General features: G+C 52.3%; 1 protein-coding gene across 1 annotated transcript; it reads left to right on the forward strand.

Annotated features, from left to right (window-relative positions):
• The first annotated feature begins 2,674 nt into the window (after positions 1 to 2,674).
• LOC144728941 (transforming growth factor beta-3 proprotein-like) lies at positions 2,675 to 25,352 on the forward strand. Its single transcript, XM_078608703.1, has 9 exons — positions 2,675 to 2,930; positions 12,948 to 13,202; positions 14,421 to 14,612; positions 16,933 to 17,084; positions 18,195 to 18,324; positions 18,956 to 19,066; positions 19,250 to 19,439; positions 20,034 to 20,187; positions 21,250 to 25,352. Exons 2-9 carry the CDS (start codon positions 12,977 to 12,979, stop codon positions 21,406 to 21,408), a joined length of 1,314 nt encoding a protein of 437 aa, XP_078464829.1. The 5' UTR covers positions 2,675 to 2,930; positions 12,948 to 12,976; the 3' UTR covers positions 21,409 to 25,352.

Raw genomic sequence — 25,352 nt, forward strand, 5'->3', positions numbered from 1 at the left:
TTTATGCTGGGAGAGACGTGACACCCGCCTTTAGGAGGCCAATTGCTTGTGGGCCTTCATAATTTGGTTATAACTCATGTTAAAAATAAACTAAACGTATACGTCAAAACACTATGGCCTTAAAATAAAACCCACATATATATAAGTGAGCGACATTTATAGCAATGCAATGCTGTGTGGTTGGGTGTGAATCAAGATAAATCAACCGTGGACAGTTGTCGTTTTGTCAACCCCGGGGGTGTGTGTGGGGGGGGGGTTGATGATGAATTTATCAACCCCACTCCTCCTCACCACGATTTGAACTCTCAATCCCACCGAGGAGGCTGCCCGATGGTTGACTTGCTGCGTTATTGAACCTCACGGCGGGGTCAATCACTCGTCGAGTTTGTTACTCTTTTTTCTTCTTGGTTTTTTCGGTAAAGTCACGTAGAATGGAAATAATAAAATAAGAAAAAAGAAAACATAATAAAGTAATATGATAAAGTAATATAATAATAAAGTATTATATTATTTTATTATGTTTTCTTTTTATTATTTTATTCTTTTATTATTTCAATTCTACGTGACTTTACCGAAAGAACCAAGAAGATGAATCCCTGCAGTCACGAAAGCTTTAAATCGGAGTTTGTTGCTGTGTACGTCTTGTCTTGGTGCGCTGTAATAAAACAAACCCCCCTCGTAAACAAACACCGGGTGACGACTTTGTGCCCACCCTGGGGGGCTTTTTCTGACACGAGTATTACGTCCCATTGCTGTAAACATGAAGTACTACACAATGAAACATTTTAATTCCAGTGTTAAAATAAATTAAACAACCCGATGTGTTCTGATTTTTTGAGCCACACTGCAGCCGTATGGGCTTAACTCCTTTATGATTCAACAAAGACAAAGATCCCCCGTACAACATTAACAGACTTCGGGGGCAAGTGTTTTCAGCGAACACATGTGAAGGCCCGCACGGCACACGAGGGGGTGGGTGAGTGGCCAGCACCACGCCCGGCCGCCTTTGTCTCCCTCGTGGTATATCCCGTGATGCCACTCCATGGGCGTCGTGTTTAGAGTGCAATTCGGTGGCACTCAGAGACTCAGAGGGAAAGCCATAGACTCACACGGAGAGCCACACACTCGCTCAGAGATCCGTAGACCGTCAGTTGAGTGTGAGTGATGGATTGAGAGATGCATGGCAAGTCGCAATTAGTCGGAGTTCTAACGCGGGTTGTAGCGCATCTGCCGGTCAGCGGCGCTGGAATGCTAAACTGTGGTAAATAAACACGCAGACAATTCACATCTTTCCTATATCTACCTGTCCCTACGCAAAAAAAATAAACGCATCCCATTCGCCATGAAGTGTTCTTATAGAAGTGTATCGTATCAGCTGTATTGGTTCAACACAGGCACAAACTCTGGACCGGCTTTGACATTCGCTGTCTCATCAGCAGCAGACCAAGGCATTGCCTGAATCAATGCTGGTGAACTGCCCAGATGTTTATAGACAAGGGGGTCCCCTATCTCCGACGTGAATGATTGTTTTGTATTTTTGGTGGAACCATCAACCACATCAGGACATCCACAACACACACGGCACAGCAGGGCGATAAATACGTAGCGCACCCATAGAGACACACAGAGACGCACCGACATTCATAGAGATGCATATAGACCTATGTGAATGCATAGATACGCGTAACATTAAAGTCAGGCCACAGAAGCGCTTTTGTGGCCACGCAACCCAAACAACGGGCCCGACGTGAAACCACTGTGGCCTGGGCTCCTTCGATGCCCGTGGAGGAGGAACGGCAAAGCCACACGAACTCTGCTCGCTCTCTCTCTCTCCTCGAAGGGAAACCTCTCTCTCTCTCTCTGGTCGTGGCAATCAGATGCAGCCCTCGACAATGGCATCGACCTCTTTGAACAACATTTTTCCTGCTGCCATCGTACGCGAGAGGGTGGTAGAAATACAAACATCGTTGTTTTCAAAATCGGACCTTTTGCTTCCAGTATCAAACTCTCAGAGCGTGTTGTGTTTGCATGTTCACCAGCAGCACCATGTGCGGTTAATGCAGACACGATTACTTGCAAAAGTTGGCCATTTGGTGTTTGGACGCCTGAACACCTCCTGTTTCAATTGCCAGAAAGGATAAAAACCCAATTCTTATATATATTTTTTTATTCTTGGTTCTTTCGGTAAAGTCACGTAGAAGGGAAGTAATACAATAATAAAAATAAAACATAATAAAATTATTCTCACAACGTTTCGGCCACAACGCAAGTAGCCGTCCTCAGGTGAAAACCAGGTCTGTCGAGGCGACAGCGTCTGAATGAAACAGCACACGCGCCTCGACAGACCTGGTTTTCACCTGAGGACGGCTACTTGCGTTGTGGCCGAAACGTCGTGAGAATAATTTTATTATGTTTTATTTTTATTATTTTATTACTTCCCTTCTACGTGACTTTACCGAAAGAACCAAGAAGGTGAATCCCTGCAGTCACGAAAGCTTTAAATCGAAATGTATTTTTTTCATTCGTTGCTTTCGTTTGGCGCTCGAACGCACGGTGGCGAGGCTTTTTGTTGTTTTGTCGGCGCCGTCACCGCCGAAGAGTCTGAACGGTGCTTCCCACTCCCGCGTCACGAGCCAGCGAGCGAACAAGAAGCTCGGAGAGCGGCAGCTGCCGACTATAAAGTGTCAACGCGCGCGAGGGTGGCGCGGTGTATGGAGCGGCACAGACTCGGCAGGGGGCTTGCACGGCACGGCCGCACACACACAGTGTGAATTCTCCGTGTGACAGCTTCTCTCGCTCTCTCTGTCTTCGCCTCCGTGGCCCTGGCTGCTGCTGCTGCTGCTATCGGTATCCGGACAGCCGCGTCGGTGGAAGATTGCAGCGCGCACTCGAAGTGAAAATCTTCGGTTTGAGGCTGACGGCAAGTGCAGGTGAGACCGTCCTGGGATTACACACAGCAAGGAGGGCGTGGGTTCGATCCCGACCCTGACGCCTGCTGCTGTATATTTGGAGTTTGCGTGTCTCTCTCTCTCATCATCACGGTGGCTAGGAGATGTTAACTACCTCGCCTGGTATACAGGAGGGCGTGGGTTTGATCCCGACCCTGATGCCTGCTGTTGTATATTTGAAGTTTGCGTGTCTCTCTCTCATCATAATCACTGTGGCTATGAGATGTTAACTACCTCGCCTGGTCAACAGGAGGTCGTGGGTTTCTTCCCGACCCTGACGTCTGCTGTGTATTTGGAGTTTGCGTGTCTCTCTCTCATCATCACGGTGGCTATGAAATGTTAACTACCTCGCCTGGTATACAGTAGGTCGTGGGTTTGATCCCGACCTTGACGCCTGCTGTATATTTGGCGTTTTCGTGTCTCTCTCTCATCATCACGGTGGCTAGCAGATGTTAACTACCTCGCCTGGTATATAGGAGGATGTGGGTTCGATCCCGACCCTGATGCCTGCTGCTGTATATTTGTAGTTTGCGTGTCTCTCTCTCTCTCCCCGTGGTCGCGGGGATTTTTCTCCGGGTCCTCCGGTTTCCCCCTCCACGTTTCGAATCGAGAACGTGCGACTACAGTGCCGTAGTTGCTATAAATGTCCACGTGGTAAGCCACTTCGTCGAGCTATCGTTTGATAGCAAGTTCGTTTCTCGAAAGAGCTGTACAGCTCAGTGGGCCTTCACTAGTAAAACAAAACATAGTTTATAATTTAATTAACTAACCTACCGGCTGTCGATACGGCTCCACGTGGAGCACACTCGAGGACAGCGTCGTCAGCTGTTTGACAGCCGTCAATTCCGTCACGACAGGACGACGCGTTGCGACTGTCATTTAGCTGCGCCGCGAACCCGGACACCCGAGTTCGATTCCCGCTCTTTGAGCCGGTCCTGGGCCTCCCCTAGGTCGACTCAGCCTCAAATGAGTACCTGGTGCGACGTGTAGACATCGCAACAATTGGGGAGACAAAGGCGGCCGGGCGTGGTGCTGGCCACACACACACCCTCGTGTGCCGCGCCGGCCTTCAATAGGTGCTCGCTAACAGCGCTTGCACCCAACAGTCTGTTCGATGCTATACGGGAGCTCTTCTTTATCTTTGCTGTCATTGAAATAGATGTTGTTTATTTTCTACGCAACGCAATAGACGAGGATTATTTCGCTTCGTAAATTGTCTCACGTCGGGAACTTTTGTGGGACCACCGCGCTCGGCAGCGGCTTTCGGGGAAACCAAACGCGCGCTGCTGCCACTGCTCAAGGCGCACGTGGCTTCTTCTCTCGCAGTCCATGCGCGATCACACGCGCGCAGCCGCCTCGTAAATCCACTGCTGGATGAATGCCTCGCCACCAACACCCCCCCTCCCTCCATAGTCATAGGTATCATCACCGCAAAAACGCGACGATTTCATCGCTCCATCTCCACCACGTGGATGTCCTCACGGACACGGTCCGTTCTTTGGTTGACACTCCGTGAATAATTATTCTTGAGCGCGTCTGAGCCGCTGTTTGCTGCTGCTGCTGTCACCGAAACGCATTGCTGCGTATGAAGACAGCGGTTTTGCATTTGACGGCTGTTTGACGGCTGTCAATCGTAGTGCGCTTGCTACTGCTGTTACACACGAGGGCGGGTAGGTTACTGCTCGCACGTTCAACAGAGTTGACTGTCAGCCACGTAGCGCTCAGATGTTGTGGCCGCTCTGAGCAATTTCAGCACGCGGGGCCGCTTAAGTACTTTGCGACCGGCAGCTGTCAATAATCGCGTTTATATAACCACTGCGGCATGTTGGGGCTACGGTTCTATCACCTGGACTTCTTTCGCACCGTACGTAGCCAGCCGTGCTACTCGGAGGTGCGGTGGACGGACAACGGTGGTGAAGCCAAACCAATTCGTGCGCCTGATCGCTTCACACCTCGAAAGCTAACGCAGGGGGTTTTGAGCTTGGGTAGTGTTGGGATGGGTGACCACCATCCCTAAAAGGAGCCACCGGCTGCGGTGTTACGTGGTGGCCACCAGAGTACAGCTCAGAGGTCGCAACCGGGTACCCAATACCCGGCTACCTGTACCCGGCCGGGTACGGGTATCGGGTACCCGTTTGCGACCCTGGTGCGGCCGGGTACGGGTACGGGTAGACCGTGAGTCACTGGTGAGTCACCGTTTGTCACTCATTTCCCAACGTCTTGTCTCTTCTCACAATTCAAGTTCCTAGAATCAACCCACCCGCGCCTGCAACATGGCTTCATCCCAGAGGTCGCAATCGGGTACCCGATACCCGTACCCTACCCGTACCCGGCCGGGTACGGTACGGGTATGGGTACCCGATTGTGACCCTGGTGCGGCCGGGTACGGGTACGGGTAAGGAATCAAAACCCGTTTGCGACCTCTGGTACAGCTTGGTGCATGGGGGGGATCACACGACTCGCCTTCATTAACCCTCACTGACCAGGCGTGGTGAAGTATGGTCTAGCAACCTCCGACGACTCGCACGGTGTGGGGGTGGGGGAGGCGGACCCTCATCCAGCAGTGGATTGGAGAGGCGCTGTACGTGTTAGGGGGTGCTCCCCCTGTACGAAGCCAGATGTGAGTTACATTATAATCGCTGTGTAGCAGCCGTAGCGTGCGAGCTTTGGCCAGCTGTTACTCATTGTAAGCACAGCGACGCATTGTGCTGTTTGAGCTGTTTGCCTCGAAAACAGCTGTGCAGTGAAGCCCAAGGCTCAAGCCGGTCGTGATGGGAAAGCACCCCATTTCTGTTTGGGTTGGCCCTATGCCAATCGTGGACATTCCACGTTCCTATGGCAAGCAACCCAGGTCTCGCACAGACCAACGCCTAACAGAGAAGGGGGGATTCTCTCCTGTTGATGTCTCTGGCAGCAAGCCTGACTCTGCTGATGGAGTCACTGAATGTCGAAACCGGGTCCAAGCGGTTTCTGATCGTGTGTTGAACCCAATGCTGTTGAAAGTACTGTATGCACGCTCCGAGAAGGCCGTGCAACTGATGGGGATTTGTACAAAGACTTCAATATCTTTCACGCGGAGAGACCGAAACGTGGAGGCGCTTTGCAAGGCAGATGTTCGTGAGGCTCAAGTGACACGCGTGCGCGTGTGTTCATCTTTCACATTGGCCCACTTAAGCATTTCCTTTCACCGATATTCGATTTGTTTGACCATACCTCACCATGCTGGCCGACTGGTGTATTGCTTGGTGTGCGTGGTACTGTGTTGGTGAAGACAGGGGAGTACAGCAAGTGATTGTGTTTTCACACTGCCCCTCTTGGTGCCACGTTGCCAGCACCATAACGTATCGCCTTGTTTTATTGATTCCCGCTCCCTTTGGTTTACACGGGCAGCATGCGCACGGCATTGTGTATAATATGCAGCCGTGTGCCGTGCGCGCTGGTGGCATAACGATTGTGTGTGCGTGTATAATAAGCAAGGCTGGGGAGCGGTAGTGCGACGCGCTACAAACCCGGCGACCCGAGGCCACCACCAGTGACGACATTATCTGAACCGGTCCTGGGCCTCGGCCTCGAATGAGTACCTGGTGCGGTGTGTAAATAATCGCCACTTAGAGAGGCAAAGGCGGCCGGGCGTGGTGTTGGCCACCCACTCCCTCGTGTGCCGTGCCGGCCTTCATAGGTGCTCGCCCAACAGGCTGCGAAGGCTATCCGGGGAATCTTTGGGGTTGTGTGCGTGTGTGTGTATGATAAGGAAGAAAACTCATGCACGCGCATGGATTATGCCATGCTTTCCAACATGCGTTTGTCTTCGAAAAATGTTGAGTTTGTCATCAAATGTACGGAAGCGCACTGGTAGCTGTCAAGACAAAATGCGTTAGCGCCGGTTTTATGTCTCTTGAGTTTTGGACAATGATTTCATAAAATTTTCGGGCTTTCAAATAGGATACGTTCCTAATGGCAACACTACCTTACAGCACAGTTTGGCTCACATATGATCATCTTTACGAGAGCTACAGACAGATGCAAAGACAACTTTAAAAAAACACCCCAAATCTATTTTAATGTCAATCTTGTTCAAAAACGTTACCAGACCTGGGCCATGGCGTCGGCTCATGGTCTCAGTAGATTTGTAGTCGTTAGTCTGGCGGTGTCGTTTTATGTGAAGACAGCCAAAGTGTCCTCGGAACGACGGACAGACATCGCATCCATTCTCTGGACACAGCGACACGTGCGGTCCAACGTCATCTCCGTGACATGATCAATCCACTGCTGGATGAAGAAAGCCTCTTCCGCAAGGAAGTCGCCAGCCCACACGGCTCTTGGCGTGCGACAACAATCCGTGCCAGCTGCTGGGCCCCCGATCCGATTTCGTCGCTCCGTCTCCTTTGCGGTTGTCCTCGAGGGCCGTATTCACTGCTGTGTGTCCGGCTCAGCCACTCGGCCATCAACTCTTCCAGCGACTGTGTCCTGCAACAAGCCAAATGTTGTCTTCGCAGTCAACATGATGCGTCTAGCCGGCTTATGTTCTCTAAAGCAGGCCTTCCTTCTCCTATCCTGTCGCTCAGTGCAATGCCAAGATAATCCTATCGGCTCCCTGTATGTTGAACTTCTTTCGCACCGTACGTAGCCAACTGTGTTAATCGTAGGTGAGTGGGACTTTAAATGCAACGTTTGAAAGATGAATTTTTGTAAACACTGGATTTGGGAAATCCTCCTTCCGTTTCGATGCCTCGCGTGGAGCGGACATTGCTGCATCTCCTCGCAATGAGTCGGTCCACCAAGGCAGTCTGGTTGAGCTGTGGCGCAGTGGTTAGCGCACTTCACTACGAATGTGATGATACCCAGTGTAATGTGATGATGCCCAGTGTAATGTGATGATACCCCTGTGTAATGTGATGATACCTAACCAGTCTGCTATGTTCGTTCTCGAACTCCCTTGCAAAATTGACGTTTCATCCCAGCAGATCCCCATTTGGTTCTAGAGTCCTCACCACGCAAGAGATAACATCAGCAAGGAATAATCACGCGCACAAGCACTCCAAGATACACATAGGACAGCATCTAGTGCCATTTACTCATCACCTCAAATTGTGCTCAGCTTCATTTGAGAGGCAATGGTCTTGGCGCTGCTTGGCTCCCCAAGGGAGGAGGCGGCCCCACCACGAGCGTGGGGGATACAGCCCCACGGGCATCATCGTGCCTCTCTCTGTGTGTGTGTGTGCCCCCTAGGGGGCAGTGGCGTAGCTGGCGAGTGTGCAGGCGGTGCAACTGCGCAGGAGATTCGCGGGCCCCGTGCTACGAAGAGCGGGCAAAACTGGACGCTGAGTGGGGTGGGTGTAGGGCAATTTCCCTCGCTCCAGGGCCAATGCCAGCAGATTCGGCCACGCCGCTGGATTGGGGCTGCTTGTGTTTGTGTGTGGGGAGTGGTGGTGGAGCGGTTAGCGTGCTGCGCTACGAACCCGGCGACACGAGGTCCATTCCCAATCACGGCCAGCACCGGTGACGATTATCTGAACCGGTCGTGGGCCTCCCCTAGGTCGACTGAGCCTCAAGTGAGTACCTGGTGCGGTGTGTAAACATCGTCACTGGGGAGACAAAGGCGGCCGGGCGTGGTGTTGGCCACCCACCTCCTTCGTGTTCCGTGCCAAGCTTCATAGGTGCTCGCTAACAGCACTTGCCCCAACACTCTGTTAAGGCTACACGGGGGATCTTTGTCTTCGGTTTAGATTGGCAACCGTCGGCTGTGGAGTCACGCTCGCGCAGGGAGCCACACGCTGGCAGCCTGCTCACGGCCACCTTCCAACTGCATCTGTCTCTGGCTTAGCCCATCACCCGCTCCTGGCAGTGTGATTCCCAGATGCAGATCATCTTCTCTCCCATAGACCTGTGGGAGTGACTCCCAGTTCTCGACAATATTCGAACCTAAAAAAGACGCTTCCGGGAGTGTGATTCTCAGTTCCAATCTTCTTTGGTGGCATCGAGCCCTCCGCTGACGCTGCCGTATGGGAGAATGTCGAGATGTGTTTGTCCACGCTATGTGTTTAAGGTAAGATTGTCGCCTTATTTAGATGTTGTCTATGGCAGGGGTCCCCAACCCCCGGGCCGCACAGCAGCAGGAGGTGAGAGCGGTGAGTCCACGCGTGGCCCCGCACTGCGCACTTGTCTCGGTCACAGTTTTAGTAAACCCACAAGCTCTCACCCCTAGTAGCCACAATGAGTAAAAAACAAACGTCGCTGGAGAGCTTCTTTGAAAAGGGGGAAAGACCCAATGATGACCCCCCCCACTCCGTGAAAAAAAATTGTCTTCCACGAAACCGGTCCCTGGTGCCAAAAAGGTTTTGGACCGCTGGTCTATAGTGCCTCACCAGTGCCATCTCAATGTCAACATTCCTTCTGCCATCTCTCCTGGTTCATTCCATCATCTTTCTCACGATGTCAACCCCGCACCTCGAACACTCCCCCAATTGCCTGTTCATCAGCGGCGGTGCCATCCATTGAGAACAGGTGAAGGGTACAACTCACCTTGATCATTTTTGCGCTTGAGGAATTTTTCCCCTCCCATGGCTTTAATTTCATTCGGGTCTGTCTGGGTCATAGACCCCGAAAATGTTCACAGCACATCCAGTAAGCAGCACCTCTTTGCTCTTGCTGTGGCTACCAGGCACAGACGTCGCGGTGGCGAGATTTTATCTCCCTTGCTGGTTAGACAGGAGGTAGTGGGTTCGATCCCGACCCTGACGCCTGCTGTATATTTGGAGTTTGTGTGTCTCTCTCTCTCGTTATCATGGTGGCTAGGAGATGTTAACTACCTCGCTGGTTATACAGGAGGTAGTGGGTTCGATCCCGACCCTGACGCCTGCAGTATATTTGGAGTTTGCGTGTCTCTCTCTCTCGTAATCATGGTGGCTAGGAGATGTTAACTACCTCGCTGGTTATACAGGAGGTAGTGGGTTCGATCCCGACCCTGACGCCTGCTGTATATTTGGAGTTTGCGTGTCTCTCTCTCTCTCTCGTTATCATGGTGGCTAGGAGATGTTAACTACCTCGCTGGTTATACAGGAAGTAGTGGGTTCGATCCCGACCCTGACGCCTGTATATTTGGAGTTTGCATGTCTCTCTCCCCGTAATCACATGGATTTTTCTCCGGGTCCTGTGGATTGCTTCCTCCACATTTAGAAACACGCGTTGAGAGTCTTTGGCTGCTATACATTTGCACGTGATGATAAGCCACTTCGTTGAGCTGTCATTTGTGGCCAGGTCGCTTCTGCAAAAGAGCTGCATAGCTCAGTGGGGGCCTTACCTGGTAAAAGAAAAAAAATAGTTTAGGTTCGTTTAGACACATACCTATTCCAATCCACTAGTGACGGCTCCGCATCGCTGCCCGGTTCGTGAGATGTTACGCAACCCCTCGTGCGCGTGTCCTGCGCAAGGCTACTGCTCGTGATGGTGGCGAGCCGGGTCTCCCCTGCAAAACGAGACTCTAATCCTGGCCTCGAGGCTTTCACAGCTGGTTGAAAATGAACTCGCCTCGAACTTGGTGCCTCGCAGAAACAAGCGCGTATTATGTTTTGTGTGTGAACGGAGTGTGAGCTGCCTGCGACGATTGTGCACCGTTTTATATTTCGTCTGCAAAGACGGTCGCTTTTGCCCTGATTACTGTTTGATTCATCGTTGTACTGTATTGCTTGTTTATACTCTTTGTTTCTTTCGGTAAAGTCACGTAGATATAAAATAAAAGAAAAACTTTTATATATATATATTTTTAAAAAAAATAACAAATTCTAAATAATCAAAAATAAATTAAATCACGACGTTTCGGAAGCAACACAAGCTTCCGTCATCAGGTGGGACAACCACAGCAAGAAACACAATTACTGTAGTGGACAAGAGCCGTTCGTAACAACATATTATATACGGCAAGAGGGAGGGGAGGAGAAGCAGGGGGCGGGCGGGGGGTGCGGGGTGATGGTGGGAGAGGAGTGAGGGTACAACATTTCGAACGAGTGGACTGTGCGACTTACACGCGCTGGTAAGACCCAGTACCTGACTGGGCAATGAGTGGGTCTGGGAGCGGGAGGGGAGTAGCGCGCTGCAGAAACTGTAAATGCGCGAGTGTAAGCAAGCTATAAGAGCAATTAAGATCTTACCTGGTTAATAACATCCTTCCAGTGATTGCTCAATTTGATTCCATCCTCTCGGTTGAAGTTATGCTTATGTTTGTATATCTGGATGGCTTCATGAACAAACCTATTGCTTTTGCCATTTTGGCGATCTACTCTTGCAAATGAGACTCTATCCTGGTCTCGAGGAGCTCTAAAACCCAGTGACGCAAAATAAACGAGTGGTTATAGCCACGTGAGATGCCACCTGAGGTTTACCTGATAATTCAGCATTCTGCGACCACTCATGCATGTCTAACACGTAGTAGGCTTTCGCGACCAATATCATCCATAATCTAGGTTTTTGGGTTAGATCGCGTAAAGAATAGTGTCGTTAAAGCCGTCACCACCCGACACAGCCAATTACTTAAGGTTTGTCACGTAAACAGAACGTGCCAATTCGTTACTAGTACAGCACACTGGTGTGTTGGAGAGCAAATCCACAACATTTACAATCTAAGTACGACGCTTCGCCAGTAATTACAACTAGCTTCATCAGGCGACTGCCAGATTTGTGGACAAATCCTCCTGTTTCGTTCCACTGATGCATACGCAAATGAGCTCTGATGCTGCGTCACTTCTCCTGAACATTCAATGCACTCAGCTTAGCTCTCAATGACACCAGAGAGCCAAGGAGGTCTGGGCAGGGATTACATCCCCCACCATGCATTTGGAAACAAACAATTCAGAGACACAGTTAATCACCCCGCCTCCTGTCTTCTGGCAAGAAGGGGAACTTATATTCTTGGTTCTTTCGGTAAAGTCACGTAGAAAGGAAATAATAAAAATAATATAAATATAGAACAATAAAATTTCTCACGACGTTTCGACTGCAAGGAAATTTTCACACCTGATGATGATTGATTGTGTTGCAGTCGAAACGTCGTGAGAATTTTTATTGTTTTATATTTATATTATTTTATTATTTCCCTTCTACGTGACTTTAACCGAAAGAACCAAGAATATGAATCCCTGCAGTCACGAAAGCTTTAACTCAAAAGGGGAACTTAGTTTAACACCTGGTAGGCTTTCGCGACCAGTATTACTCACAAGAGGTTTTGTGTGAGATCGCCAAACTTTATTCACATTGCTCCCACGCCGACTTCTCAGCAACAGCATCAAAATCGGAGTCACGTCTCTGTCGGCAGACCAAGCGCCTTTTAGCCGTGCGGTGGTGGCTACCAGAGGTGTGGACTCGAGTCATGCGACTTGGACTCGAGTCAGACTCGAGTCATGATTTTGATGACTTCAGACTCGACTTGGACTTGCCTCATCTTTGACTCGACTTGACTCGGGACTCGAGAGCAAAGACTTGAGACTTACTTGTGACTTGCATAACAATGACTTTGTCCCACCTCTGGTGGCTACACTACAAGTGGCCTGTCATCCAGCAACTGTGGAGGCAGCGAGGAGTTGGTGGCTCACACAAATGTTGTGAAACTCCCTTCCCCGTGGGCATCAAGGTGCCATACCCTGGCTCGTAAAGGGAATGCGGCGCAGCAAATATGTGGACCTCTGCCTGTTCCGTCTCTGGGATCGAGTGTTTCCCCCTGGCACATGCGGATTTTATCCGGGTGCTCCAGTTTCCTCCCACATGCAACCGCTCATTAATTGCCCGACAACGCCTTACTCTATAGATGACTGCAGAACCCTGGACAATTATTGGTTGTGCCGGATCACCGTGTGTGGATTGCTTCCTTCCAGCTTGTATGTGGTTCCTCTTTGCCCCTCTGAGTGAAATTGTCGATCGAGTTAAGAAAAACCTCGCGTCAGGTTTTACTCTGCATGCCGAGTCCGATGGGGCCTTTCCGTGACCCCGCCCTCCCTTGCGTATCCACAGGATCCTGCCGACCTCTCCGGACGCACGCGATGGATGCACGCGGCACGCATGGGATGCTGCGCACGTGCCTGGTGTTGTGCGTGTGCGCGTGCGCGTGCACGCACGCCCTCTCCACGTGCTCCGCGGCGCTGGATGCCCCCGAGATGGCGCGGCGGCGCCTCGAGGCCGTCCGGGGCCAGATCCTGAGCAAGCTGGGCCTGAGCGAGCCCCCGCAGCTGCCGCGGGCACACGAGGGCGACCTCAAGCCCAGCGCCCGTGAGTACGCCGAAGACAGAGATCTCCTCCGTATACAGCCTTGAACGCACTGTTGGGGCAAGTCAGAGGTCGCAAACGGGTTTTGATTCCTTACCCGTACCCGGCCGCACCAGGGTCGCAAACGGGTACCCGTACCCGGCCGGGTACTGGTAGCCGGGTATCTGGTAGGGTACGGGTATCGGGTACCTGGTTGCGACCTCTGGGGCAAGTGCTGTTAGTGATCAGGGAAAAATAGCCAAATGGACACACGTGGAACACGCCGAGTGGAGACACTGAGGAGACGGGGTGACTAACAGCGGCCATAAATAAATTGACCAGCCATTTCAAGCAGCAACTCCTCGATTCCCCACGGCGTTTTTTTTCTGCGCTAATCTTATCTTAGATTATATTTATAGAGCGCCTTTGCTCAAGGCTCTCAACATAGTGAACAAAAAAGTTTAATGCAATGATTGTTTAGAAGTCTTCTGCCCCTTAAACGAGCATTTGGCTGCGCTCATCTGAATTGTTGACCCCGTGCCAGAGAGGGCCCAGAGTTTCTGGAATCCGAGGAAGTTCAGACCGCGGCTCGCAAGACACACGCAGCCGCCCAGGCAGTTCAAGTGCTCCTCGATAGAGAGAAGCAGATTTAAAAAATTGCATCTTTTCACAAGAACTTTATTTGAAACGGGAAAATAAATTCTGTGGGGGCGCCCCAGGGGCTACTCGCGTTTGGTATCCAGCGACCACAGCGGAGCCAACTGCGTTAACCTCCGATTAGCACAGTTGGCTACGTACGGTGCAAGAGAAGTTCAACATATACAAACACACACACGCACGAGTATTCCCGTGTCTCGTGGCTCTCAGTCGCAAGAATAAATTGAGTTTGCAGGTCGTGGCGGTCAAGAAGTTTGGCCATACTCTTTGCTTTTTTCGGTGAAGTCACGTAGGTAAAAAATAAAATAAAATAAATGAAACAACTAAATTAAATCACGACGTTTCGGGCGCAACACAAGCGTCCGTCATCAGGTGGGGACAACCACAGCGAGAGAACTATCGCTGGTGATTTAATTTAGTTGTTTTCATTTATTTGATTTGATTTTTTACCTACGTGACATTACCGAAAAAAATCAAAGAGTATGAATCCTTGCAGTCACAAAAGCTTCAAATCTAGAAGTTAGGCCATCTCCCTGCAAAGTAGAGTGATAGCCGTCGCGCTCGCTGTGTCTCGCCGTGCTGCAGAGGCAATGGCGCTGTACAACGCCACGCTCGAGTGGACCGCGGAACTCAAGCGACGGCACGAGAGGCATCAGCAGCAGCAGCAGCATCATCAGCACGGCGAGGCTTGGGACCCCTCGTCGCCGTCGCTCGACGACGACTACTACGCCCGCGAGATGCGCCGCCTCGACTGCACCGTGTCCCACGTCGATGCTAGTAAGGGCGCAATGAGCACCGAGGCAACGACACGGCGAGATGATGACCCCACCAAACCCTGACCCCAAACACAACACAGCATCACGATGACCCACCAAGCCCCTTATCCCGGCACCCCATATCTCTAAGAGAGAGGCTCCTTGACTATAGACATCTGGCAGCTCACCGGCATTGCCAGGTGGTGAGCAAGCCCGACACTCCTGCTGATGAGACCCGAGTGTCGAAACTGGTCCAGATGCGTGCTCGTGTTGAACCAACGCTGATGAAATTCCGCACTCCCCCAAGAGGCTTGCGTTGTTTGCGGGAAATGTTAAATTTGTATAATTTTTTTACGTGGACGGGCAGATATGTGGAGGAGAAGATATTGTCACGCTTATTTTTGCTATCAATTACTTAATTTGAATATATTTCAGTGCGCGATCGGGCAAATGCCCAAGGCTGCAGAGTTTAATGTTGGTGGAACCTTGCCGGGCTCGGGTGTAAACTCGGCCACCTATGACTGCGCGCGTGTTGACAGTCGGCGTCATTCATTTCGGTCTCCCGCATTTAACCAGCAGATGAATTAAACCCATTGAGACGGGGGTCAAACATCCCCCCCCCTCCCTCCTCTGGCCTTTCTCTCGCGAGCGTACGAGCGAGAGAGCACGTGCAATCTGTGCGCACTGTACACAACATCGTCCGCCGTGGTGGCGATTTCGGCTCGCTGAAAGAATCCAGTGACCGCTGTTCCCTTGCTATGAGAATCGTCAACATTTGGCGGCTTCTTCCCACCCCCCACACCACCACACACCCATCATGGGTTGACTCGACTTTTAACGAGTTTCTTGATTTTTCGATTTAAAGCTTTCGTGACTGCAGGGATTCATCTTCTTGGTTCTTTCGGTAAAGTCACGTAGAAGGGAAATAATAAAATAATAACAATAAAACATAATAAAATAATTATCACTTATTTTATTATGTTTTATTTTTATTATTTTATTATTTCCCTTCTACGTGACTTTACCGAAAGAACCAAGAAGATGAGTTTCTTGATGCCCGCGTGTGGCCACCCACCCAACCAGGCACGCACCAGCGCCGGCCTCCTCAATAGGTGCTCGCAAACAGCAATTACACCCGACGGCCACAGCAGCGGTGGCCGAACTCGCCCTGACCCCACGAACCAACATCTCGCTCTGGCCGTGTGGGCCACGTGGAGACGTCAAGCATGGGACGGATGTGGGAGGGGGGACCCCACGCTGAGGGGTTTCTAATCTAGAAATCCGCGGCAGCGTCCCGGGAGTGCGTCACCCGCGAGGCGTTGCTAGTGCTCTGGGCCGGAGCTTCCGCAGATTTCGTTTAGTTTGTTTCTCGTGGCGAGTGGAATGTGTAAATGATCGGCCACGTCTCTCCCCCGAGCTGCACTTGAACTAACTGCCTCTGGGATGAGGTGATGATGAGGTGAACGTGGATGTTGATGAGGTGATGTTACGATGGATGTTGACGAGGTGATGACGACGTGAGGGTTGGGTGACAACGATGCCACGGCTGGTGGGGTGAGAGTGAATCTCGACGGAGGTGACGAGCGCTGAGTTTGTTTACACGCTTTCATTTCACTCACTCTGGCTGTTGTTGTGGTTGTTGTTGTTGTTGTCGTCGTCGTTGTTGTAGCCTCAAATCTTGGAACTCAATTTTAACCCACTTCCCAATGTGGTATCGACTGCAAACTTGGTATACTTATGTCATACTGATGACAATACCATATTCTACCATAAAAAAAGAATTTTTTTACATTATTTTGTATCTGTTATGTTTCGGCTTGGGTCTAATTGTCCACGCTCAACTGACGTTGGCTGTAATTGACCACGGCCCCTGACGTTATGGCAAGCTTACTAGTAATGGAGTTCTTCCATTACTAGTACGGTACATCTTCTTGGTTCTTTCGGTAAAGTCACGTAGAAGGGAAGTAATAAAATAATAAAAATAAAACATAACAAAACAATTCTCACGACGTTTCGGCCACAACGCAAGCAGCCGTCCTCAGGTGGAGAACAGGTCTGTCGAGAAGGCAGAGTCTGAATGGCGGCCTTCTCGACAGACCTCTTCTCCACCTGAGGACGGCTGCTTGCGTTGTGGCCGAAACGTCGTGAGAATTGTATTTTATTATGTTTAAATTTTTATGATTTCATTACTTTCCTTCTACGTGACTTTACCGAAAGAACCAACAAGATGAATCCCTGCAGTCACGAAAGCTTTAAATCGAAATAGTACGGTACATTTCATTAAAGCGTGTTTTTTTATTTAAAAAAAACATAACTTATTTCAACTTGTCGCTGCATGTCAGAGAGCGAGCAGGGCACCATCTTCAAGCTGCTGCGGTTCGACACGCGCTCGCTGCTGGCGGACGGAGCGCGCCTCGTGCGCGCTGAGCTGCGCGTGCACCGCGAGGCGAACCTGGCGGCCAGGAGTCAGGAGCAGCGCGTGGAGCTCTTCCAGGTGGCCTCGCCTGGTCCTCACCTGGTCCTCACCTAGTCCCCACCTAGTCCTCACCTAGTCCTCACCTAGTCCCCACCCTCACCTAGTCCTCACCCTCACCTAGTCCTCACCTGGTCCTCACCCTCACCTAGTCCTCACCTGGCCCTCACCTAGTCCTCACCTAGTCCCCACCCTCACCTAGTCCTCACCCTCACCTAGTCCTCACCTGGTCCTCACCCTCACCTAGTCCTCACCTGGCCCTCACCTAGTCCCCACCTAGTCCTCACCTAGTCCTCATCTAGTGCTCACCTAGTCCCCACCCTCACCTAGTCCCCACCCTCACGTAGTCCTCACCCTCACCTAGTCCTCACCTGGTCCTCACCCTCACCTCGTCCTCACCCAGTCCTCACCTAGTCCCCACCCTCACCTGGTCCTCACCTAGTCTCCACCTAATCCTCACCCTCACCTAGTCCTCACCCTCACCTAGTCCTCATCTAGTCCTCAACCTCACCTAGTCCTCACCTGGTCCTCACTTAGTCCTCATACTCGCCTAGTCCTCATCTAGTACTCACCTAGTCCTCACCCTCACCTAGTCCTCATACTCACCTAGTCCCCACCTAGTCCCCACTTTAATCCTCACCTAGTCCTCACGCAACTCTAAAGTGTAATCCTCGTGTATTTAACCCTGATGTGTGTGACCATGGTGTGTGTGTGTGCGTGTGTGCAACCTTGGCGTGCATACACGTGTGTGTGACCCTGGTGTGTGTGACCCTGGTGTGTGTGTGTGTGTGACCCTGGTGTGTGATGTGTGTGACCATGGTGTGTGTGTGCGTGTGTGTAACCTTGGCGTGCATACACGTGTGTGTGACCCTGGTGTGTGTGTGTGTAACCCTGGTGTGTGTGACCCTAGTGTGTGTGTGTGTGACCATATAGTGTGTATGTGACCCTGGGGTGTGTGTGTGTGACCCTGACGTGTGTGTGACCATATAGTGTGTATGTGACCCTGGTGTGTGTGTGTGTGACCCTGGTGTGTGTGTGTGTGACTCTGGTGTGTGTGTGTGTGTGATCCTGGTGTGTGTGTGTATAACCCTGACGTGTGTGTGTGTGACCCTGACGTGTGTGTGTGTGCAGGCCGTGGCGGAGGCCCCGGGCGCCCCGGGACGCTACATCGCGAGCCGCAACATGCGTCCCCGCGACCCTCCCGAGTGGGTCTCCTTCGACGTCACCTCCGCGCTGCGAGAGCGGCTGGGCGCTGCCGACGGTGAGAGGCGCTGCGGCGGCGGCGACATCCCCGTGCATCGCCACGGCGCGTTGACAAACGTGCATCGCCACGGCGCGTTGACAAACGTGCATCGCCACGGCGCATTGACAAACGCCGGCGACAACCACCGCCACCCCGCGCTGTCTTGGGCACCGGCTCTTGGGTTGCCTTTGTCGTCAGTGAGCTGGATTATTTTTTTTTAAATCTACATTTAAAACTCATTTCTTTAGAGCTGCTTGTTGTGTTTAGTTTGTTGTGCCTTCCCCCCCCCCACCCCCCGCACCTTCGATTAGCACTGTTAGCTACGTGCGGTGCGAAAGAAGTTCAACATGCATACGTACAATCGATCGGGATTTCAAGAGTTGACATCCCATCCACATCATCATCATCATCGTCTCATCATCATCGTCCCACCAACATCATCGTACTCGTCCCATCAACATCATCACTGCCCCATCTTCAATATCACCATCATCCCATCAGCAACAACGCCATCGTCCCATCATCCCACTTTGTAGGAAATGAGCGGTCACCGTGATGGGGTGGCGGGTGGCAGGGGGTTGTGTTGGGGGCCCCCCCCCCCCCCCCCGCGCGTGCAGCACTGAGAGAGCCGCGCGTGTCCCCCTCGCAGGAGCCGCGCCGTTTGCGCTGAAGCTGAGCGTGCACTGCCCCTGCACCACGTTCGACGTCGCCTCGCGACGCATCCTCAACCGCACCGAGGTGCTCGAGGCCGTGTTCTCAGGTGCCGCGACGCAGGCGAACACACGCAGGCCGAGACATGCGTGCGTGCAAAAATACACGCAGAGAAGAGCATGCACATACTAGACACACGTCGACACAGACGCAGGTTCAGAGGTTCGTAGCGCAGCACGCTGACAAATGCTAATAAAGGTGCGTGGTTGTGTGTGGCCATTCCCCACTCCAGACGGGCAGTCGGAGGAGAACGAGCGCTGGGACATGGGCCCCGTGGTGGGTGCGGCGCAGAAGAGGTTCACGCCGCACCTCCTGCTCTGGCTCGACCCGCCGGGGCGCAGCGACGAGGGCGGAGACGCGACGGCGCAGGGCAGTGGGGGCACGAGGAGGAGGAGAGCCCTCGATGAAAACTACTGCTTCAGGTGACCGCACGGCGCAGTGACGCATCGACACGCTCAGATACACTGACTGTGATACACAAGACGGAGATGGCCCGTGTCGCCTCAACAGACTGTTGGGGCAAGTGCTGTTAGCGTGCACCTGTGAAGGCCGGCAAGGCGCACGAGGGGGTGGGTGGCCAGCACCACGCCCAGCCGCCTTTGTCTCCCCAGTGGCGATGTTTTTACACACTACACCAGATACTCATTTGAGGCTGAGTCGATCTAGAGGAGGCCCAGGACCGCTTCAGATAATCGTCACCGATGTTGGCCGTGAGCGGGAATCGAACTCGGGTCGCCAGGTTTGCAGCGCAGCGCGCTGACAGCCACACAGACACACACATCTACACACCACACACACACACATCTACACACCACGCACACACAGACACACATCTACACACACACACACAGACACACATACACACACATACACACACACACATCTACACACCACACACACACAGACACACATCTACACACCACACACACATCTACACACACACACACACACAGACACACATCTACATACACACGCAGGTGAACGCTGTTGCTCTATACCCCTCCCGCCCCCCGCAGCAACAAGGAGCGTAACTGCTGCCTGCGTCAGCTCTACGTGGACTTCAGGCGCGACCTCAAGTGGAAGTGGATCCACGAGCCCAAGGGATACTACGCAAACTACTGCGCCGGGCCCTGCCCCTACCTGTGGAGCTCTGACACCCAGCACAGCACGGTGAGACACAGGCAGAGGTCCCCGTGTAGCCCACGTAAAGTGATGGGGCAAGTGCCGTTAGCATTGGCACTGAGACACAGGCAGAGGTGCCCCGTGTAGTCCACATAAAGTGCTGGGGCAAGTGCCGTTAGCATTGGCACTGAGACACAGGCAGAGGTCCCCCGTGTAGCCCGCATAGAGTGCTGGGGCAAGTGCCGTTAGCATTGGCACTGAGACACAGGCAGAGGTCCCCCGTGTAGCCCGCATAGAGTGCTGGGGCAAGTGCCGTTAGCATTGGCACTGAGACACAGGCAGAGGTCCCCCGTGTAGTCCACATAGAGTGTTAGGGCAAGTGCCGTTAGCATTGGAACTGAGACACAGGCAGAGGTGCCCCGTGTAGTCCACATAGAGTGCTGGGGCAAGTGCCGTTAGCATTGGCACTGAGACACAGGCAGAGGTGCCCCGTGTAGCCCGCATAGAGTGCTGGGGCAAGTGCCGTTAGCATTGGCACTGAGACACAGGCAGAGGTGCCCCGTGTAGCCCGCATAGAGTGTTGGGGCAAGTGCCGTTAGCATTGGCATTGAGACACAAGCAGAGGTCCCCCGTGTAGCCCACATAGAGTGCTGGGGCAAGTGCCGTTAGCATTGGCACTGAGACACAGGCAGAGGTGCCCCGTGTAGCCCGCATAGAGTGCTGGGGCAAGTGCCGTTAGCATTGGCACTGGGGAGACAGAGATACCAATGTTCTTTGCAACAACAACCGCCATTCGCCACTAAGTGGCGGTGAGGTCACCACGGTGCTTGTGCCAGGCCATGTGCATTTTAAGGCCACGTGAAGTGTCAAACGCCCGCTGCTGGCAGGAGGTCACGGTACAAACCCAGGTGTTGGCGGACTGAGACGACTGGGCAGATGCACCACCACCCGTGTCCCCTACCGTGCCAAGTTGCTGTGTTTTAGCCGCACGGCGCTTCCGCTCGTTGTAGCGAGCTTCCTCAGCATCCAGCAGCACACACACTCAACGTGGGTATCTGATGCCACGTGTGCATGTGACCCAACCCCCCCCCCCCCCACCTGTGCACACAGGTGCTGGGCCTGTACAACACCATGAACCCGGCGGCATCGGCCAGCCCGTGCTGCGTGCCCGACGAGCTCGAGTCCCTCACCATCCTCTACTACAAGGGGCGCAACCAGACGGTCACGCACCTTTCCAACATGCTCGTCAAGTCCTGCAAGTGCCGCTAGCCCGAGGCACCGACACGACCGCCGCCAGCCACCCGCCAACGCCAGCACCCGTTTAGCGCCGCCACCGTCGCTTGCCGCGTGACTGGCCGCTGGTGCGGCTGCTGGCGGGCAGCCGGCGCTGGATGCTGGCGAAAGAGCAACAGCGATTGCCCTGGGGGAGAGAGTCACCCGTTGCACTGTTTTATTTTTAGATGTTGAATTCTGACGTCTGGCGGAGAGACTCGGCTCGCCGGACAGCGGCTGACGGGCCGCAGTCTGTTGGTGGTTGGATGCCTACGCGCCGGAGAGCGGCCGATGGGAAGTGGCGAGCGTTTGGTCGTTTGACGTTGGTCAGCGGGCTCGTGAAAACGCTCGCGATCGCTGAATGGATACTTGGGGCGGAGCGGTGGCGCATTGGTTGGCACACCGTGCTGTTAACCCGAGTTAAGATTCCCGGAACACATCAGTAGCGAGTGACATCTGAACCCCCCCCCCGCCCTGCCCCCACCAGTCTTCACCAACCTGCGGTGACCGGCGTGGTAAGGTATGGTCAAACAACCCCAGTGGCCGGCACGGTGCAGGGGAGGCCTTCGCCCAGCATCTGGTAGCGGATTGATAAGGGACTGTGAATTGTTTATATTGTATTATTATAAACTAGGCACGCAGTGACCGGGTTAGTCACGACAACACGCTGGACAATGGCCGATGAACAATTGTGTTGAGCGGCAGCTACACGGTGGCCAGCCATTGCTAGACATCGTCAGTCCGACACACCCACCGCCTTACAGGTGCGATGCGGCCACGTGGTCCTGTAAAAACGGCCAGCGTCACGTCCTCCTCCTTCTCCACAGCGATCGATCAAGGACTCCCCCGATGTGCTCGAGGCTTGAGCCCATAGAACGTGCTTGCCGGCGGTCGCCAAGCAGTGACAGATCGCTGCTCGCGACGGATTCCACCACTCTGCGCAGTCGTGAAGTCTGAGCAATAGGGCGATGCCTACTCTGCACAGGACAAGAAGGCTTGGTGTGGCACGCGGAGGTTTCGTGCTGTGGCCTGCTGTGGCCTGGCCGAGGCCTGCGAGGGCCTTGGGAAAATGGCTCGAATGAACCAGCTGTGTTTCCCTACGTGGGTGAGAGGGCAGGTATAGGAGTGAGTGAATGAGTGAGCGAGTATTCGACTGAGCGAGCGAAGTGGGTGGCCGGGCAAGTGAATGACCGAGTGAGTGAGCGCGTGAGTTTGCGAGCGTTAGAGGGCATTTCAAGAGGCACAAGTCGCAGCGCGCAGTGGGAGAGCGCGCCCGCGGTGTCGATTGCGTGACCTCGCGCGTGTTCCTCGCACTCGGGGTGAGTCTGAAAGGAGGCACGAGAACACAGAGGGCTCCGCTGTTGCCGCGAAACGGCCACGAAAACCCAGCGGGGGGGGGGGGCGCTTGTGAACGACGGTGGTGAAACCGCAAGCGGGGACGAAGCCCGCAAAACCCGGCGGCGTTTGATGTGGAGTAACCGACCGTCGCTCGGCTTCAGAGGCATTGCGAAGAGAACCGCCCGTCCGCTCCGAAAGGGTCTTTGGTTGTTAAATTGACAGCCGCCAAGTTTTTTACAGAGATCTGTTCAAGCGGCTCCCGTAGTGCCGTCCTGGTTGTGCTGAACGCAGTAAAGAGGACGGTGAAAGGAACACCTCGTTAATAATTTTACTCATTATTTATTCTGCAAGTTCAATGAAAACCACGAAGATATCATTGCACGTTCGTATCATGTAAAATTTTATAGGGGGGGAGGGGGGATATTACTGTGTGCAAATAAAGTTATTTTGGGGATCTAAAGTTAGGGTAAAAAAAACAGTGAACAGGCCAGTTTTAAAATTCAAATTCGCTGTTTGTCTGCAAGAAGAAGTCGGTGGCGGCGTTGCTGGTTGACCGAGTCACCAGTTTTGAATTATTATTACGACACAACAGACCTCTCCGCTTATTTTATTCATTAGCAGATATTTTCTCCAAAAAAACGGAAAGCTAGCTCCTCAAAGTTGCGACTGAAACAGTGGTCTCGTTCAGCTGTCCCGTCGCTGTGTTTATAAAATAATTCTTATTTGTATTTGCTGTTGTATAATTTTATTGTTATTGGTGCTTTGGCTGGGTTCTCACACTGTAAATGCAATGCATCTTTGTTGACTTAAACCGAGAGTCTCTTGGAGTTGATCCCCCCCCCCTCTCTAAACGCCAATCCTTGCACAAAAGTTTACAGTTGTATAAAGTTACGCACAGTTTGGTAATAAAATCGATTTTTTTTAAATCTGTAAGTTACAGACGAGAAACATGACTTCTAATACGAATAGAAGATGTTAGTCTTGTAAAAGTAATTGAGTTCTTCTTCAGTCTTCTTGATTGACAAAGGCATTTGTGGCCTTAGGCGAAATTTAACTTTTCATGGCTCCTTTCAAACCTAGCGCTTAACGCCTCCACGGGGTGTTTGGTCGTGAGTGGCTGACGGCTTCATCCAGTCCGTGCCCACAGCGATGCCACCGTGTGTGTCACTAAAAATACATTTCTACCGCTGACAACCTTTTGATGTCCCTCATCACAGCCGAGCTTTTGCACACGTCACATCCACCGGTAGTCTCACATTGAGCGAATCCGAGTTATCGGTAGCCACATAAACTCGGTACACGGTTGTGGATGGTGAAAACTGGAGTTTTTGTAAACTGCAAACATTACAGAGGGGAATATTTTTCATGGATCGTGACTCCGGACTTTTGGGACCCACGGCTTCCGTGTGTCTCTTGAGAGAGCTGCCGTGGCTTGATAATGGCGAGCACACTGGACTTGCAATCCAGAAGTGACCGGTTCGATTCCATCTCCTGGCGTGGTTCGCTGATCGGTACGTCGCATGCGGTGGGGTAAAGTGTAGGTACGCCCAACTCTATGTCGCTACGAATGAGATGCGTTGTGTTGTCGTCAAGGGATTTGTGTACTCATCACCGAGTCAAGATAACATTTAGTACGTCTGCCGACGAACCTTCTCGCTACGGATTGGAGTCTTCTCCGATGATCGGTATGGAGCACTTTCTGCAGGCGAACGAACGGCTTTTTGGAACACGTTTTGGGAATACGTTTGGCGAACAAGATATGGGGCGGCACAGGATATTTCCAATTGCATCTAAAAGCGTTTAAAGACGACGCGGCGAACAAACACCCTCGCAAGCCCGAGCGCGGAGGGTGCGACCCGCACCCATCAATGTGGAAATGTATTTCATCCAAATACTCTAAACGTGCACGTTGAATTCTAAATGTGGAGGGAAAAACCGGAGGACCCAGAGAAATATCCATACGTCCACGGGGAGAGAGACGCGCAAACTCCAAATATACAGGCGTCATGGTCGGGATCGAACCCACGACCTCCTGTATTTAACAACTCGCCATCGTAACTCAAACGAGCAATGCCTCGGTGTTCATCTTCGTTGATGTCCCTGGTCTAGAAGCAGTTCCTCTCTCCTCCATAGAGCGACTCTTGTCGACTTGCCACGGCGTGGTATGCATCTGGAACCTCGGCAAATATCATTGCAGTACACTGAATTAATAATGGTTAATATCTAAGTTTAAATCCGATTGGTTTTACACGCGATGTCGTGACACCTATTTAAGAAACCCGGGTTAGGTGACGTGGTTTAATCTCTCTTCCTGGATCTTGTCCTGTGTTTGGCTATGTCGGATGATGGAGGGTCTTGCGACATAAATTTGACCGCGTCATTACGTGGCCTCACCCAAAAACTCAATCAAGGATGATGATGATGGTGGCGATGGAAAAAGTCAACCATGCGCAACGTTCCTGCCTGATGCCCCTGGCGCTCCTGGCATTGCGATCGTGGACATGAGCCCCAAAGCTGATTGTATCGCACCCGTTGCACTGTGTAAAGTGAGGGGGGGTGGGGGTTTTTACTTATATTTGCCGTCAATAAAACACAAAATATTC

The sequence above is a fragment of the Lampetra planeri genome, chromosome 30 (genome assembly GCF_965212315.1).
Source record: "Lampetra planeri chromosome 30, kcLamPlan1.2.h2, whole genome shotgun sequence".
In the NCBI taxonomy this organism is placed as follows: domain Eukaryota; kingdom Metazoa; phylum Chordata; class Hyperoartia; order Petromyzontiformes; family Petromyzontidae; genus Lampetra; species Lampetra planeri.

What these genes read in the sequence shown, in the direction of transcription:
- LOC144728941 (XM_078608703.1), top strand. Translation starts at nt 12,977, where the DNA reads ATGGATGCACGCGGCACGCATGGGATGCTGCGCACGTGCCTGGTGTTG. An exon ending in GCGGCTGGGCGCTGCCGACG is followed by an intron (nt 18,325 to 18,955) that starts GTGAGAGGCGCT and finishes TCCCCCTCGCAG; the next exon opens with GAGCCGCGCCGTTTGCGCTG. An exon ending in GCTCGAGGCCGTGTTCTCAG is followed by an intron (nt 19,067 to 19,249) that starts GTGCCGCGACGC and finishes TCCCCACTCCAG; the next exon opens with ACGGGCAGTCGGAGGAGAAC.